A 19,368-nucleotide genomic window follows, 5' to 3' on the forward strand; every position below is an offset into this window, starting at 1 on the left:
CTGTCCCCCACCCCTGAAGAACTGCAATAGTCTACAGTGGACCAGAAAGGCATTCAGGTGGCCACCACCATGGAGAGGGAGAGAAGCCATTGGGAGGTACAACCCACAGGTTTAGGGAGATGTGAGGGGACTTGGATGAGTTGGGAAAGACTTTTGCCTGTTCAAGGAGTATGATGATTTTCTTTACCAAGACTGTGAATAAAAAAGGAAGAGAAGAAAGTCTGTGTTGGGACTGGTGTGATGGGTGGGTGACCAGCTCAATTCTGGACAGGATGAGTTTGAGTGCCTGTGGAAAATCCAGGAGATGAGGTCTAAGAGGCATTTTTGTCTACACTTGTGATGCTCTGGATTGGATGAAGAGGAGGAGGAGATGTGGGAGTATTAGTGAGTGGTGGAGGAGGGTTGGGCAAAACCAGTTGATGAATGAGGAGGGAAAGAAGAGGAGGGAAGAAAGAGGTAGGTTCTTCCTTAAGAGTGACCTAGAGGCTGGGCACAGTGGCTCACACCAGTAATCCCAGCATTTTAGGAGGCCGAGGCAGGAGAATTGCATGAGCCCAGGAGTTTGAGACCATCCTGGGCAGCATGGTGAAACCCTGTCTCTACTAAAGATACAAAAGTTAGCTGACCTGTAGTCTCAGCTACTTGAGGGGCTGAGTGGGAGGATCACTTGAGCCCAGGAGATCAAGGCTTCTGTGAGCCATGATTGTACCACTGCACTCCATCCTGGAAGACAGAGTGAGACCCTGTCTAAAAAAAAAAAAAAGAAAAAGAGTGATCTAGGTTGTAAGAGAGAAGAAAAGATAAGGCAGTGTCTAGCGTGTAATGTAATGCAGGAAAGGCCGTTTTGGTTATTTTTAAGTTAGAAGAGACTGAGGCATGTTCATGGAGGAAGAACTGGTAGAAAGAGTGGGACTAAAAGGGAGCTCAAATACCAAGGGTGCAAGAGGATGAGGCTGAGAGCACACCCTGGGAAAGTGTGGGAAGCAAGGCAGGGTCTGCAGGGAGAGAAGGGTACAGATGTGGATTAGGGTGAAGTTGTGGAGGTCTCTGAGCAGGAACATGGGGCCAGTTCCCACCAGAGAGCCTCCATCTTTGCTTGGAAGCTGCAAGGAAGGTCACTGTGCACGTCAGACAATGACTCTGCTAGCCTCTCTTCAGAACAGTGAAGGTTGCCCCATCAGGCAGAGGGACCCAGGGAAAAACAGCAATAAAACATTTGCAACCCTGAATGGACCCCATCTTGCTTCCTATACAACCCGAGGTGTTTAGCGATCCTGGCTTTCACTGCTACACCATCACCCTAGATTAATAGGCTCCAGAATAGCCTTATTTAAATTCAAATCTCCTTGGCAAGGTTAGCCTGGTACAAGATAAATATGCTTTGCACTTCAGATCTCAAGTAAAGACTTTTCTTTGAGGATAATATTTCTTTTCAAATGACCAGGACCCAAGGAAAAGTTTCTTTTCTCTCACTCTGACATCTAATTAGTTACACGTGATCTCTTCTAGTTTCACTCACAGCTGAGACGTTATCTGTGTATTTAGGGTGGGAGTTTCATAACAGGGTCAGGAACTTGCAGGCAGTGGGTGAGGTGGGGAGGAAGCAAATGCTCCCAGTGGGGCTGGGCCTCCATCAGTGGGTGGAAAGCTAATGGCTCAGCTCCCAGACAGGCCATGAACAGAATGAGAGGGTGCTACCTCCACAGCCATGGGGATCTCTTTCACCATGCAATCCTCTCCACTCAGGAATGACTAGGAATTGTGTCCTAAGTTACCCATGCTTCAAGAGTTTCCATTTGGCTGACATTACACAATTCTATTTAAGGATGCTTAGTTTTTATATTCCAAGTTCCTCCATGAAAGGGACTAATGTTTACAGACATTTCTTTTCCTATTTTTCGTTTTGTTTTGTTTTCTTGAGACAGAGTCTCATGTTGCCTAGGTTGATCTTGAACTCCTGGCCTCAAGCCATCCTCCTGCCCCAGCCTTTTAAAGTGCTGGAATTACAGGCATGGGCATTTTACCCAGATATTTAGCATTTTTGCTACAATTCGCACGTGTCAGAGGATCTAAATTTCGATATACAGTAGTGTCATTTCCCTTTGTGTTGGAAAACTTCCTTTAGCATGTCCTTATTTTTTTTTAATAGACACATAATAATTGTTTAATTGTATATACTATGGGGTACATAGTGATGATTTTATATATGAATATATATATAATATCAAATCTCATTGTGGGATAATTAAATTAAGTTAATAACATATCAGTTACCTCCCATATTTATTTCTGTAGTGAGAACATTTGAAATTTACTCTCCTGGCAATTTTGAAATATACAGTATAGTATAATGAACTATAGCCACCATGTTGTATATTTGATCTCAAATACTTATTCCTTCCATACAGACTTTTCCTAATTTCATCTACTGATTCTCCAGGTTGGAAAATATCAACTGATTCCTGAAAAGCTACTTTTTATTCTAAAGCTTCTTTATCTAGATCCATAATAGTTTTTCTGTTTTCATCTTGCAATTTCATTATGCATTTGTAGAGTGCATAAATCCACTTTGGGGGCACTGCTGGTCTCATTCTTCTCCACATCTCCAGCACTACAGCAGAGCCCAGTCATTAGGAGGTGCTCACTAAGTGTTGGCTAAATAAATCATGAGGACATCTAGCAAGGAAGGTCTTAGTAAACCTTTGCTTGTTTGTTTCTCTTTAACATTCATGATTTTCTAGTTCTCAGAGCCTTCATTTGAAACTTGAGTTCTCACTATACAGTCAAATGTACCATGTCCCTTTAAAGTAAAAATTCTAAATCTCCGTGTTGCCTCTTTCCATAGAAATTAAAATAGAGGCCTCATTTCATTGAGACTTGTTTAATCAAGATGAGAACAACCTTTTGGGAGGATAAAGATGCAGATGACAAGTGAAGAACACGTCTCTGCTTTATGTCTCTTCCTGTGTGTTCCGTGCAGTGACAGCTAGTAATTTTTAGAGCTCCTTTCAAGGATGCTAATAATTCAGCAGTATTTGTGCAAAGGACTCAGAGAATCTTCACCAAAGGCGGTACTTCACTAGAACAGCAGCACCATCCCCTGCTGGGGGACCCTACATGGGACATCATAGTTTATCTTGTGATTCAGTAGATCCATGTGCTTTGAATTTGTGCACAGGAAATAATCACACAAATGCGAAGACAAGTGTGTTACGTAAGAATGTTCATCACGATGTAAGAAAGGGAAATTGGAAGCAGCCTAATTGTCCAATATGTGATCGAGTATTTTGAAACACAGAATAGAATGCTCTTCAGCCATAAAAATGCAGATCTATATTGGCTAGGCAGGAAAGATGTCCATGGCATATTAGTGTTTCAAAATCACACGCAGAGCAGAATTTTAAATGACTCCCACTACCCTTCCTTTTGTATAATTTTCTCCCCTCAGTGTAGGTGAAATCTAGTACTCCTGTGACTATGTTACTTTATGTGTCAAGGAGGATTTTGCAGAAGTAATTAAGTTTACTAATCTGTTGACTTTGAGTTCATTGAAAGGGAGATGATCAGGTGGGTCTGGCCTCCTCAGATGAGCCCGTTAAGTCTGAGTCTAGAGATCAGAGACAGAGCTAGTCAGAGATTCAATGCAGCAGAGACATCCTGCTGGCTTCAAAGAAGATAGAAGAATCTATGAGTTCTACAGCTGCAAGGAACTGAATTCTTTCACGAACCTGAATGAGTTTGGAAGAGGACTCTGAGCATTAAGATGGGACAACAGTCCCAGCCAACACTGACTGCAGTTATCTGAAAATCTGTCTTGGTTCTGGCTAATGTCATATCCAGAGGCATAGGAGCCCATGGGGTGGTGAAGAGCTGGACAGAGAACACAGCTGAGGCCAACGTGGGCTTCAGGGTGCTGTGTTTGAAGAAAATAAAGTGGTTAATTTAAACAAGGAGTCCTTTACTGCCCTTAACTTGGCTAACTGCTTAAACAGTCCACAGGGTCATCTCATTCACAATCTGTCCAGAAAGGTTTCAGAGAAAAGGAGTTCTTAAAAGGGAAGAAAGAGATATGGGCTTGTAATTTTGTTTGTGCAGCTTTATTAGGGCTCAGGGGAGAGCACAAATAAGATCAAGAGAAAGTCCCGGAGGAGATGTCTTGGACCAGCTTCAACTGTAAACCAAGGGTTTGAATTCTTTTATAGCAAAACTGGCAGGGGGTGAAAGAAAGGCACTGTCTTGCAAGTCATTTGTGTATTTGTAGCAGATGGGTGTAGCCCTACCTCTCTGGTTCTGCTAATACACTCTGAATACAGACAACAATATTGTTGACAATAATGACAGGACATCCTGGGGTTATTAAGCTCTGGCCATATCAGGGGCAGTGGGGATAGGATGGGGTGGGAGTTGTTGGAAAGAAGTGGGAACAATTTAGTGGACTCTGAGGCTTGTCTAACAAGACATTTCAAAGTGGAAATGAAAGCCTGGACTGAGAAAAAAACTTGTCAGTTAGGAAATATAATGAAGGAAGATGACAGAAAGGAGTTATTCAGAGGAAAGGAGGCATGCTGCAGGAATCTTTGATGGAGCTGGGAGCATGACACTATTTTAGAACGCAGCTGTTCATTGTTTGAGGCTGTTGGAGTGCTGAAACCAGCAAGGGGCATTTGGATGTTCACTGGCGTCACGTCAAAGGCCAGCAGTCCAGTCAGGTGGAGACCAGGCCAGTGCCCCTGTCCTCTCTGAGGCTCAGCTGCTTCAGTTCCCTCTGGCTGGGAGCCACCTGAAGAAACCCTGCGTAGCCAGTCATGAATGGCCTCATTTGCATAGCAATGCTATACGGGAGATAAATGGAGAGCGCCATAGTAGGCATCCCAGCTCAGTAAAGGATGTTGTTGTAGGAATCAATTGGCCGCCAAGAAAAAAGAATAAATGAATGTGTTTGTTCTTGCTTGTCCTGTGAGGGCAAGGGGTTTTACAAGTCTCATTGAGAAGTCACAGTTTAAATACAGCACAAGAGACCTGGATGGAGGGGGTCGCAGATGGCGGGGTGCACTTTGAGAGGTGCTGTAACTCTCACCATGAAACTATGAGGTGTATGTGTAGTAGGAGTGGTAGTCAGAACCATTAATAAGTGCTCAGACACAGGCATGAACCAAATGGATGTTGTAACCCATCAGAAAGGACACCAACCCTAAATGCAGTTCTACCACGGCATCCTGGCTGGACACCGGTCCAGATGTCCTCACTCACATACACACTACAGGAGTACTGAATGAGTTTCCATCCACAAAGTCCTTTCTGAGCACGTCTGGGTTCCCTCTGCTGGGTTCATTTGAAAATGAAACCCTACCCCATTTTACCACTCTGGCATAGCAAGCCAGGAATTAATATCCTGACTGAACATGAAGAAAATGTTGAATTTTGAGAGTATTTGTTTGTATAACTCTAATGTATAAAAAAGTTTCTATAATAAATTCTGTACAATTATCTCTATAATTATTCAAGAGGGTTAAAAAACTTCCACACCCATTAGGATGGCTGTAATAATAGTAAGAAAAAAAGAAAAGTCATTTGCAAGAATATGAAGTTGGAACTTTTGTGTATTGCTAGTGGGAATACAGAATGGAGTAGCTGCTTTGGAAAACAGTTTGGCACTTCACCAAAAGAAATTAAACATAGAGTTACCATACAACCCAGAAATTCCACTCTAAATATATGCCCATGAGAACTAAAAAACATATGTTCACATAAAAACTTTTACCTGAATGTTCATGACAACATTATTCATGAAAGCCAAAAATGGAAACAACCCAAATGTACAATGGATGAATGGATAAATAAAATCTGGTTTATCCACCCAGTGAAATAGTATTCATCAATGAAAGGGAATGAGGTACTGATACGTGCTACAACACGGACGAACCTTGAACACGTTAGGCTAAGTGAAGGAAGCCAGACACAAAAGGTCACATATTACCTGATTCCATTTATAGGAAATGATTAGAACAGGCAAATCCATAGAGAGAGAAAGTAGATTCGAGGTTGCCAGAGTTGGAGAAATGGGGAGTGACTGCTAATAGGTATGGCAAAGGGGACAGAAAATGTTCTGGAATCTGATGATAATGATGGTTATAGAAGACCACAAATATACTAAAAATGGCCCAGTGCCATGGCTCATGCCCGTAATCTCAGCACTTTGGGAGGCTGAGGCAGGAGAATCTCTTGAGGTCAGGAGTTCAAGACCAGCCTGTGCAACATACTGAGATCTTGTCTCTACAAAAAAAATTTTTTTAATTAGCCAGGTGTGGTGGGTGTGCCTGTAGTCCCAGCTGCTAGGGAAGCTGAGATGGGAAGATTGCTTGAGCCTGGGAGGTCAAGGCTGCAGTGAGTCATGATCTTGCCATTGCAGCTTGGGTGACAGACACCCTGTCTCAAAATAATAATAATAATACATAAATAAAAACATACTAAAAATTATGGAATTGTGTACTTTAAAGGAGTGAATTTTGTAGTATGTGAAATATATATATACACATATATATACACACACACACATTTATTTATTAATTTAATTAATTAATTTATTTATTTTGAGATGCAGTCTCGCTCTGTTGCCCACGCTGGAGTGCAGTGGCGTGATCTTGGCTCACTGCAAGCTCCGCCAGGTTCACGCCATTCTCCTGCCTCAGCCCCCCGAGTAGCTGGGACCGCAGGTGCCCGCCACCATGCCTGGCTAATTTTTTGTGTGTTTTTAGTAGAGACGGGATTTTGCTGTGTTAGCCAGGATGATCTCGATCTCCTGACCTTGTGATCCACCTGCCTCAGCCTCCTAAATTGCTGGGATTACAGGCGTGAGCCACTGTGCCAGGCTGTGAAGTATATTTTAATAAGGATGTTAATTATTTTTATTTATTTATTTATTTATTTATTTATTTATTTATTTATTTTGAGACCTAGTCTCACTCTGTCACCCAGGCTAGAGGAATACAGTGGCATGATCTTGGCTCACTGCAACCTCTGTCTCCCAGGTTCAAGCAATCCTCCTGCCTCAGCCTCCCAAGTAGCTGGGATTACAGGCATGCACCACCACGCCCAGATAATTTTTTTGTAATTTTAGTAGAGACAGGGTATCATCACCATGCTGGTCAGGCTGATCTCGAACCCCTGATCTCAAGTGATCCTCCCGCGTCAGCCTCCCAAAGTGCTTGGGTTATAGATGTGAACCACCATGCCTGGTCAATAAGGACGTTATTTTAAAAAGAGTGGGCTCTGGGGTCAGCCCCCTTAGGTTTGTAATTCAGGTTCTGCCACTTATTGGCAGGGGCCTTGGTTAAGTTACTGTGTCAATAACAGTAATTACCTTAACATGCTGTTAAGAGGTAGAAGTAAATTGATACATGTCAGCACTTAAATCAGGGCATTGCGAAAAAAAAAAAAAAGTATTTTGTGAACATGAGCTACTTTTATTCTTTGAAGTTTTATTCTTTGAAGGTGGCAAATAATGTTTTTTTCCAACACTATTATGTGCCTTCAGTGTATATTCTCAGTGCTCTAAAGATAAGGCTCATGGTCTAACTCCAAGTGATTTTCCTAAAACCAATTTGGCCAGAAATACAGTTAACAAGAAAATGTTTGAAAATAAACATCTTCGATAACTGTCCAGAATTGGCAACCACGATGCATTATGGGATATTTTTACAAACCCTTAAGCACTTTAAGCAGTTTGGTCTATATTCTGATTTTTTTCTTCTATACTATTTTATTTGGAATTCGTGTTTAGATCATTTCTGCTTTGCAGACAGTGATTAAAATTGAAGATAATTTTATAATATAAAAGTCCAACTAGATGAGTCATACAGAACATCTAAAATAATGTATAGAACAGTCTCAATTTCAAAAATGCACCTACAATGTGTAAAACACCATATGAGTACTGAGGGCATGAGAATTAGGATTACACACTGATTAGGGCAGTGTCCCAGGTGTGAAAACTGGTTAATTTCTGCTCTAAAATATACTTTGAAAAAGCTTTGTTTATAGATTAAGACCACCCATTGCATCATGGAGTTTTTATGCATTAAAATTTTTTTCCAACCAATTCTGTTTCCTCAGTGCTTGCTCTATGCCCTGTACACTGTTACAGGCTGACAAAACAACAAAAATAAAATAGATCAGACACTGCTGCCCCGTGGGTGGGTGCATTCTGGTGAGGAAAAGCTGAGAGGAGGACACCAACCCTCACCCAGAATCATCCTGTCAGACCACACTCACTCCAGCAAAGGAACACAGGGAGGCTTCTTCATTTAGAAGGAGCGAAGCCTTACATTGAAAAATCTTTCTTGATCCTAGTAAGTGCCACCATCTCTGTCTTTTAAAATTGTTTCCACTTTGACTGTGACCTTTGTATAATGAGATGATCACGTTGAGCTCTTCCAAGGTGAGGCCAAACCGTTGCTGTCCCCCTGCCCCTCTGAGTAGCCCTGACTCCCTCCTAACTGAGCCCTCATATTCCTATTTGATGTTTGCACTGCAGCTAAACATTGAGCAAGCATCTTCATTAAACTGTCCACAGTGATTCATAGTTGCCTTCCCCCCAGAGGTTACATATAATTCAGAACTCATCAGCACACTGGGGACAGGCGGCCAAAATTGCTCCTTCTGGGATCTGCTACCTTGCATTTGCCCACTTGGGGTTTCATTTGCTACCTTGGGATCTAATTACTCTGCCCGCTGTGCCCTTCTGAGGTTCCTGAGTCCCCAGCCTTCTCCTGAACAGCTAAGGAGCCCAGACCATGGCTTCTGTTGGTGTCAACAGTGGGGCCACTCTTTGCAAAACTGTAGCCCCCCTGAGGTGAGGCTCCCTCTTGGAGGGAAACCTCCTTCATGCAGGGGACCTAAGGTGGCAAACCAGGAAGCAGCCTGTCCTTGATGGTCTGCAGTAATAAGGTGAGAAGGGTCACAGCAAGAGACAGAGCCAAACTTGTCACTCCTGGCTCTGGAGTGTGGCGAGCAGAATACACCCTCTTGTACTCTTCCTCTGAGCCTCCCTACTGGCTGATTTCTGGATTTGGCAGGATGAGCTTTGGCTGAGTCATGGAGAAGAGGACATCCTGAGTCACCGAGACCTAACTGGACAAATTGATTCACCACAAAGTGTGGACCATTGGGACCTGAGTGTTGAAGAAGAAATAGATGGTGGAGGATGAGAGATAATTCTCAGGTCTCCTTTACCTGGAGAGGAGAGGGGCCCCAGCCACATACCAGCCGCGAGTGGGGAAGACAGGTTGAGGTGGGTGTGTCTGACCAGAGCCTGTGGAGGGAGGTAAGTATGAGGCCAATGGCTTCTGAGATCCTTGCTAGGAAATCCATCAGGCCATGTGTTGCCAGCCTGACCTCACAGAGGTCAGCTGATGCCTAGCAAATCATTCCTACCCCCACCTCAGCCCCTGTTTAGCCTCCACACTCACCCTCACCCTCACCCTTCCTCACCAGCCCTAATTTGCTCAGGCAGCCCCTGCTTCTTACTAACTGAATCAGCATCAGGCCCACCTCTATGGTAAGCACTCTACCTGGATGACCTGATTTAATCACTATAGCCACCCCATCAGGAAATGGTAACTACTAAGATTACTTTCGTTCTACTGATGAAGAAAATGAAGCTCAGAGAAGTGAAATCATTTTCTCAAAGCCACACAACAAGTAGCTGCCCAAGCCAGAGCTTGACAGAGGGGTGTGACTGTGGTGATCATGCCCTGGCTGACATGTCTGGGGACAGCCGTCGCCAGCCTCCTCAACCCAGGAGGGTCTTAGCCGTACTCTTATTTTCCTAGACCACCTATAACTTCTAAGGTGGATGGGTGTTTGCACTGGTGAGGCCAAGTGTTCACTTCTTCTTTAAAAGTACCCCAATGTAACAGAAATAGTGAAGTCATCTTAGGACACTGGGCATCCCTCTTTTTCTGACCACTTTGATGTACTTGGGTTGATGGAAACATATTGCCTCCAAGAAATTCCAGCTGTGTGACTAATAATGAAGGCAATAATAGCAGCTAACGTTCATTAGGCACCTGTTATGCTCGGCTCGGTGCTGAGTGAAGCAGGGAATATTGTTCTCTTCACTTTAGAGGAGAAAAGAGGCACAGAGAGGTTGTGCCTTGCCCAAGGTCACACAGCTTGGGCAGTAACAGAGCCAAGCCTTGGCCTCAGATCCCATTAAGCCCTTTAATCCCTGTGTGTCGTGGTCTGGGAACGTCCTGAGCTGTGCTGGCCTCAGCCCTGCAGTAAGTCAGAGCATCTGATCAGGCATCATGCGTTGAAAACCTACTACAAGACAGGCAAAGGAAGGGAAGAGGAGTCTCGGGCAGTGGTCTGCAGTGGAAGGTGGGTGGGGAGTCCCAGGCCAGGAAGTACAGTCCCAGGGTGATGGGATATTTGAGTAAGGCAACAAAGGAACAAACGGTGTCAGGGAAGGGGGAAGTAATTTGGAGCAGGGACCTGATCGAAGAGGACAGGGTACCAAGAGCAAGATCTAGCTTCAAAATTTTGTATTAATTCTGTTTAGGGCCTGGGGTTATTTGTTGGAATGTCCCATAGGGACTTATTTGATGATGGGAGGTATCTGTCAAGGAGCTGGGAAGGATAACTTTGAACTGCACTTAACTACAAAGGCTGTGTGTGTGTGTGTGTGTGTGTGTGTGTGTGTGTAAGGAAGAGATATGGAGAATGCCAAATAACTATCTTTTTGTCATTTTTAACAATTGCAACGAGTTTTTGGGTGACTATTTTGGTCTGTTTTGTCATTCCATATACATGCAGGGCTGAGATATTATAATTCTGTAGGCTTAAAGTGTTCTTTATATTTCTGCTCAATTTACAGAGACAAGGTTTTGTCTTACATGTGCCCTCCAGCTTACTATGGCTTAGCTCATTCCCTTCCAATGTACCGTACTATTTTTAATTCATGGTAGCACTTTGCTACTCATTCAGCAATTTCATTTCAACATTCTCCAATGAATGTGTGCCTCTGCTGGTGAGTAATACTGCTCCTACAACTGTGATCCATTCCTATAACACGAGGAAGTTCAGGCACTTCTAACTTTTAGTTTTGCTTAAAATGAACTTATAACTTCCTACCATCCCCATTTGGATGCTTTTACAACAGATAGTGTTTTAGCTTTATTATTTGTGCATGAGACTCATTTTTGGCATAGAAGTTCTACCTAGCTCAATGTCTGACCGCAGAGGCACTAATGCTCCAATTTCCTCCCACACAGACCTTGATAAAAATTATTTATATTTAAACTCTTACGATTTTTTTCCTTTCTTCTTAGTGTATTGATTTGGACTTAGGGGGTCTCAAGGAAAAATGGAATTTCCCTGGGATCTTAAGCTCCCTCTAGCCAGTTTGTGGTAAAGCGGTTCAGGGCAGTGAGAGAACCCCACCGCTGGTTTTGGGGAACAATTTCAGCTTTACGTCCATTTCTATATCTCAGTGAAAGGTGACAATATAATCAAGGAGAATCTCATCTTTACATTCAAAAGGAAATCCTATACTGCTGAAATTATTTAAAAGGTTTTGGCTAATGGTCAGAAGCACTTGGGTTTATTCCCAGCTCACCAGATGTATGACTGTGAGCAAGCCTTTTGGGGCCTCAGTTTCCTCATTTGTAAATGGGGATATTCATAACATCCACTTGATAAAACTAAGAAGAATTGGATAAGATCATGCATGCACAAAGACTGATGCATAGTAAGTGCTTAATAAATGTTAGCTCTATTACTTCTAGGGCACTGACCCGGAGAACGCTTGGCTCCAATACTTCTGCTATTAATTGTAAGATTAATATATCAAGGTAGAGAGGAACTAGTATAGGCATATGCAGTAGCTAAAACTATGACCTTTTTTTTTGGTGGTTGCTGTTATAAGGAATGATTGATTTTTATCACTAGGAACCCAAACTGTCTCTTCAGTAACATTTCTAATTCATTTGCTAAGACATTCTTTGACAACCAGACTTTTCTGCCTATGCTATTGAATGGTCCTCAAAACAGAACAGAAAGAAACATCAGACTGAGTCTATCTTGTGGTAAATGTGTAACATTACTATAATGTGACATCAACCAATGCCATTGTCAATCAAACTCACCACACTGAATCCTTGGTGAGTTTGGAATTCACGTTCCCATCTTCTTCCAGGAAGATGTCCATTTGCAAATTGGCATCATTATCATGGGCTGAGAAATAATTGGTAACAATTCTTGCTGGTATTCCAAGGCATCGTAAAACTACAGGAAAGGACAGACGACAGCTAAACACATCACCAGAATTTAATAAACACATAGTGAGAAAAAGCGTTCTTGTAGGGGACTTCCTTCCTGACCAACATGAAAAGCCCTTTGGACATGTTATCCTCAAATGTTGCATGCTGGAGAAGGGTGGTCATCCAACCCCACGGGGGCGGTAGAGAGGAATTTTGCTGTTGGATCCTTCAGAATTGCAGCTGGTGTCAAATGAAGCCAAGTAGAGTAGAATCCCAACAGGGTTCTAATTGTTTCGTTTCTAAGCTATGATCATCAACATAGTATTATTTTAGTCCCATGAATGGGACAATGTTCCTGAAAATACAATTTCAAAAACCCACTAATAGGAAGTTAGGAATTTACAGAGCAGGTCCTTGGTGGAATTTGCTCTCTTGGCCAGAATTTACTTTTGTGACACGCATTGGAGGGTGACACCACAGATTCATTTTAATTGTTAGATAATAAATTACCCGGATACTTTTCTTGCCATATGTACCTATTGATTAAACTTAATCCAAATGCCCTCCCTGGCTCCCAGGATGCCAGACATCAGGGCTCATTGAAAATAATTCAGCTGACAATTTTAAGATTAATGACTTGGCTTGCCTTTTAATTTTCTCCTTCAGAATAGTTTAGCATTTTTAACCAAAGACTACCCACCTCCTTCAACAGAACAACCTTGGAAGTCCAAACTGGGAGTCTGGTAGAGATTCAAGGGTTCCCCTCCTTAAAGGGGATCTTAATGCCCCAAACAACATTGGCAGCTGACACAGGCCTCCTGTTCCCATCTTCCTCTCTTGATTTTCAGCCCTATTCACCCAGGGTCTTACCAATAAAACAATTGCAACTCTCACTCTGTTTCTGGCTGAACACTAATTCACATTATCCCAGACACGACTTGGTCAAGAGTCTGCCTTACTCAATAATTTCAAGAAAGTGAGGTTTGACTTTAGGGCACCAGTTTCTCCTTCCCCCAGTTTCCTTCTTCAGGTTTACTCTCATTGTGACTTCCCCACAGTGTGTTTCTGCCTTTTCTTAATTTACCACACAAAGCCTGCTTTTTATGCCAAAGACATGAATGGATGTAAGGTGTTCACTATTTTATCTGGTTGTGAGCCTGAAGGAATTACACTGGCATAGTGAAATTGTAGGCATGCGGAGGGCTTGGGTCCTTTCTGTCTTCCTAAAATCATTTCACAAGAGTGGTTGCCTCTGTTGGGCATCCTTTACCTTGTCTTGACTTGGGAGCCTCGAGGGAGGGGATGACCTCCAACCTTTAATCTACCATGAAGTTCAGGCTTTTATCTGGAACTTCAGAGGCCAATGCTTCTAGGGGACTATACTTTTGATTTTTATTGCTCCGAAGAAATACATATTCCTTCTTCCCTGGGTTATATTTAAATGGCTAAGAAAATAATCTTATCCTGTTTGATACTATGGGAAAACAAAACAAAACTCACGACTATTTTTTTAACTTCGATCACCAAGTGTTAGACTGTTGAGACTCTGAGCTAAAACAAGCAGGTTTTGTAATCATTTTTTAAAATGACCTCCCTCCAGCCTCTAGCTCCTCCCTTTGTTTTTGATTTAAAAAATGTTAACTGGGTAAAACATTCTTTATTAATGAGCAGGCAGAAGGGACACCCCAACTTGAGCTTAATGTTTCTCCAAGGCTGTAGAAATGGCTTGTGGATGAAAATCATTACCAATGATGAAGACACACTGAAATAAATGTATTTTTAAAAATATTCACTGAATTAATTGTAATAGTGTCTGGGTCTAGAGAGGCAAATGCCACTTTGAAAAATGATGCATGACACTAAAGAGAATAATTCTGTTCTCATATACTTTCCTCTACAGATTGGATGTTGGGTGGATTAAAAACCAGTAGGGAAACTGGAGAGGGAAAGATTGTTCATTATGTTCTGGTCTCTAATTTGCTCAGGGGCATTGAGATGTGTGAAAATGAATATGAGACCACCTGCTATAATACCTTCCATAACTGGGATAAAAATTAAGTAGATATATTTATAAAATTCTCAATAATAAATAAATACGCATATTTATACAACTTCTCAATGACAAATAAGCACTATATATCTTTCCTTATTTATTATTTTAGTTTTAACTGTTTTAGTTTTGTAAAAATGTGGTGGCTGAAAAGAAAATGGCTTTTTTCTCAACATTCTTACTGTAACTCTCTATTTCTTCGGGTGTTAAGTGATGGATTACACAGGAAATAGTCTATCATTCTTTCTATAAAGATTCTGCAGTCAAAGAGAAACTATGAGCATATTTGGCCCACTACAATTTAATTATGCATTGACTACATCCCAGAATGCTCACCCATAAATTCCATAGTGCCAACAGGGGCTGCGATGTCTCTTTGTTAGGTTATCGATAAAATATCTTAAAGTGAAGTTTCCTTTACATTAAAAAGAAATTACTCAATTGGATACTTACATGTGTTAAAGACACCAGCAAAAACCCAGCATTGGCCATATCGGACTGGATTCTCAGAGCTCTGGTATTCCAATAGAATGTCAACGCTTCCAGTCCAGGCCGATGGGGGGACACCATAGGCATAGATATTGTCCCAGGATCCAACGAGGACACCTTCGTCATCTTTGGCATTCACCTAAATGAGTCCATGAGAAGTGAGAAGGAAGAAAGTTCATTTAGGTTTGTCTACTCCAGGCTATGCATGGTGCAAGCTATGGCTGCCATTGCCTTCTACATGTTGTGCCCAGTGAAAAGAGTTCCACTTCTGTTCAATTTACCATTACATTGTCAGAAAAAAAGATGCAAAAACTAAATATGCAAGAGGAGACCAAATAACCAAGATTGCCTGTTAAATAGCATACTATTATAGCAAGGCAAAGTTGAATGGTAGATAGGAGGAGTGTGACAACTACCTGATTGGAAGAAGACATACACAGGACACTTGGTTTGGGCTAGAATAGTGCTCAAGAATGATGTGGGGAAGAGAGGAAGACCTACAAAAGATAAAAGCTCAAGTAGGGATCTTGTCCACTTGGAAAGAGAATTCAAAACTCACAAATGAGAAATTAGTGGTTTAATGGATTTTGACTTTCATTTTGAGTGGTAGATTCTAATGAATTGAAAAAGTTAACAGATGTTGTCATGGAATCATTAAGAGTTAAGAAAATAGATTCCCATGGGATGCTTACAGAGGATTTTTTGTTTTTGTTTCTCCTTTCTCTTTTTCTTTCTTTCTTTCTTTCTTTCTTTCTTTCTTTCTTTCTTTCTTTCTTTCTTTCTTTTCTTTCTTTCTTTTTCTTTTCTTTTCTTTTCTTTTCTCTTTTCTTTTCTTTTCTTTCTTTCTTTCTTTCTTTCTTTCTTTCTTTCTTTCTTTCTTTCTTTCTTTCTTTCTTTCTTTCCTTCCTTCCTTCCTTCCTTCCTTCCTTCCTTCCTTCCTTCTTTCCTTCCTTCCTTCCTTCCTTCCTTCCTTCCTTCCTTCCTTCCTTCCTTCCTTCCTTCCCTTTCTTTTTTATAAGGTCTCGATCTGTAACACAGGCTGGAATGCAGTGGCACGATCATGGTTCACTGTAGACTCGAACTCTCAGGCTCAAGTGATCCTCCCACTTCAGTCACCTGAGTAGCTAGGACTACAAGTGCATGCTCGGCTAATTTAAATTTTTTTTTTTTTTTTTTTTTTTTTTTTGTAGAGCCAGGGTCTCCCTATGTTGCCTAGGCTAGTCTTGAACTCCTGGGCTCAAGTGATTCTTCTGCCTTAGCCTCCCAAAGAGTTGGAATTACAGGCGTGAGTCACCATGCCTGGCCCAGAGCTTCTTGTTTCCTTTGTAAAATTCACTTAAGTATTATTTTTATGATTGTTTAAACTGATTAAAGTTTTAGAGTTTTCTTAGAAGGTATTTCTATATCCATAAAGAGCCTGGGATGTTATGGTTTAAATATGGAAGAGACTTTAGCAGAGAAAGGCAATCTTGAATATCTGGAAAAAACCTGCCACACCTTCAGACTATATTCATCTTGTAGCAGCAGACCTAAAGTGCAGGAGCAAAGACCTTTTGTGTTTAGATAATAAAACAAAGGCCAAGAGGTAACAGTTTCAAGGCATCTTGCCAGTTTTTTTCTGGGCACTGCTGAATCTACCTCTCTTGGTGTAATGCTGATCATGTTTAATTACAGTCAGAAGAGTCTAGGTAGGGAGACCAGGAGCTTTTCCAAAAACTGGTGCCATTTCAACAATGTTTACATTGACATTACAATGGTGTGGAGCCTTGCTGGTTGAGGCATTCACGAATCAGCAATATTGGCATTCCCTGGGAGCTTGCTAGAAATGCAGAATCTCAGGCTTTCCCAGAACTCTTGAATAAGAATTTGCATTTTAACAAGATCACTGGGTGATTTGTGTGCACATTAGTTTAGAAGCACAGGTCTGAGTTATAATGCAAAGACATTAGTAAGCAATGTGAAACACATGATTGAAGCATGTGTGTTTTGATTATGAAAATCACAGAAGAGACATTAAAATATGGTAAGCTTTTATGTGTTTGCTGCCTCACCAACTAACAACTCAGCCTCATCACCTGCCTAGACCCCTCTTTTTGACTTGGTGTGTCTAGTTGTAGAGAAGTCTGCCTTCCCTACTGGTTTATCAGTTCATCGGGAGCAAAGGAAAAAAATCTTCGTCTTTCTGAATTTTACCAAGGGTTAGCAAAGACTGAGTGCTCAGTAGTTGTTCACCAATCACTTGTATAGTCAACAAGCACATAGGAAATGTACATTTGAGTAAGAATAAGACCTTCTGCCTGGAGAAAGATGGACAACAAACCAATCAAGTGGAAGTAAAGATTACTGATATTAAGACAGAAAAATGTAGAGGTAGAGTGGGAACCTGAGGAAGGGAGTTATCAGTTAGGTTGGAGGGTGGTGGTGGTGATGCTGGGGGCCTAACAGAGGGAGATGACATGCAAACTGGCCAGAAAAGGTCATGTATATAGCTGAAACAGTTTTAATAAATGCCTAGTGTCATGAAACAATATGGCAGGCTCTGGGACCTGCTAGGAGCTCTGCATGGGTATTATGTTAGTAGGCAGTAATGAATGAAATAAAAAATACTAGAAGAAAACATTCAAGATGTGCAAGCATCTTGTACTGTGAATGACAAACCCTTCATTGAAATGTGAGATTTACTTTAGCACTGAGTGGCATTTCCCAAGGACGGTCCCTTCTAGGGAGTGTTGTCTAGAAGATTACTATTCAATTTGGTTTAGACATGTTATTTTCCCCCTTTAACTCTGTGTCCAGTCAGGTTAAAGTGAAGAAGAACTTTAGTAACCACACTGTTAATTTGTTCAATGTAGGAAAAAAATGAACTCTTTGGGGGTCTCTAAAAGACCTTGTTCAGCTAATTGCAAACTTATGCCTTTGATATAAATTTTGACTTTAGCTTATAGATTCATGAAATTACTAGGGTGCAGCAGGCTTTAGCCAAACATTCTGGCCATATTAAAGATCAGTACTTCTCCTTGCAGTTGGATTGATTATTTAAAAATCTGTATCCATTATCGTGAAGATTGAAGAATGTCTTGGTAGCCTATCCTGTGGTTGGGTCTTTGTGGGTAGGTAGGTTTAGCTTTGAACTCACATTATCATTCCCTTATCACTGAGACATAAAATAGGCTCTATGAATGTCAGAGGTAAAGGCTCTTAAACTGTGGTCCTGATAACTGATTTTCAAACAGCCATTAATTACAAGGGCTATTTATAGCATAGGGCTGAACTCAATCAGCTAAGGGGAAGAGTAAGGAAAAAAAGCTCTGTCCTCTACAGACCTTTTAATTGTTACTGCTGAGCTGTTCCCTGTTGCTAGATAAATCACAACTCTCATTTATTAGCATTTGGGCAGATTAGCTACTGTTTTCTAATTAGAACATTGATTTCTGGGGAGCTCAGGCCCTGAAAGAGGTAAGTTTTGGTGACAGATGTAAAGGGTTAAAATAATATCTCCCCTCCTAAACAACAAGATATGCTTGGAGGACACTTCGAGGACATGTTTGTCCTTTTTCATGCCACAGTTGGCTGTTTTAACACCCTCTCATGAACTCAGGGTTTGACCAGTGGCAGAATAAAGTGTCTTGGTCTTAGGTCACTGGTGGTCAAGTAGACAACACAAGTCCAGGACTACGTACAAGAGGCATTATTCAACTTCATTAAGGCTACACTAAATTGCCCTCCCATATTACCTATAAAATTGGAAAAATTTTCAAAAACCCCTAAAAGTCATTGTCAGCAACCTCAGTGGCATAATATAATGCAATACACTTCAAAACATGGTGCCAAGAAAAGATGAAGATCATGGAGTGAAGCAGAGAGACAACATGGCTCAGCTCCTAACCAAAAACCTGAGATTTCTAATTTATATTTCAAAATCTAGAAAGTAATACATATAATTAAAATGCTGATCTTTTTGGCCAGGCATGTAATCCCAGCACTTTGAGAGGACAAGGCAGATGGATCACTTGAGGTCAGGAGTTCAAGACCAGCCTAGCCAACATAGTGAAACCCTGTCTCTACTAAAAAGACAAAAACTAGCTGGGCATAGTGGCACATGCCTGTAGTCCCCGCTACTCTGGAGGCAGAGGCAGGAGAATCGCTTGAACCTGAAAGAAAGAGGTTGCAGTGAGCTGACTGCACCACTGCACTCCAGTCTAGGCAACAGAATGAGATCCTGTCTCAAAAAAAAAAAAAAAGAAAAAGAAAAAGAAAAAAAAAGCTGATCTTTTAATTGTTCTGAACAGAATGGTGGAAACATCTGCTGTGGAGAAACGAGTGAAAAAGGGTCTCCACCTTAAAAGAGGTAGAGATTCTGGAACACAATTGGGAAATAATACAAGCTGAGAGTATCCCCCAATGGAACTGAAACATACCTCCAGTTAGGGGGGTGGGTTCTGGAATGACAGATGTAGGAGAATCTTAAGGGAAAGAGCAGACCCTAAGCATGCTATCAAAGATTGTTCACCTTCTTAAACTGTACTCCTCACTCCAATCTCTTGCAGAGTACTGAAGACTAGATAGAAT

General features: G+C 41.5%; 1 protein-coding gene across 3 annotated transcripts in view; it reads right to left on the bottom strand.

The window, feature by feature from the left end:
• Window positions 1–19,368, bottom strand: part of F13A1 (coagulation factor XIII A chain) — a 433,590-nt gene that overhangs the window by 49,538 nt on the left and 364,684 nt on the right. For all 3 annotated transcript variants that reach the window (XM_003897009.5, XM_021936970.2, XM_017957544.3), the window contains 2 exons: window positions 14,764–14,938; window positions 12,147–12,285 (listed from right to left, as the gene is read on the bottom strand). In XM_003897009.5, the coding sequence (XP_003897058.2) occupies window positions 12,147–12,285; window positions 14,764–14,938 (314 nt within the window). The remainder of the gene's footprint in view (window positions 1–12,146; window positions 12,286–14,763; window positions 14,939–19,368) is intronic.

The sequence above is a fragment of the Papio anubis genome, chromosome 6 (genome assembly GCF_008728515.1).
Source record: "Papio anubis isolate 15944 chromosome 6, Panubis1.0, whole genome shotgun sequence".
NCBI lineage: Eukaryota > Metazoa > Chordata > Mammalia > Primates > Cercopithecidae > Papio > Papio anubis.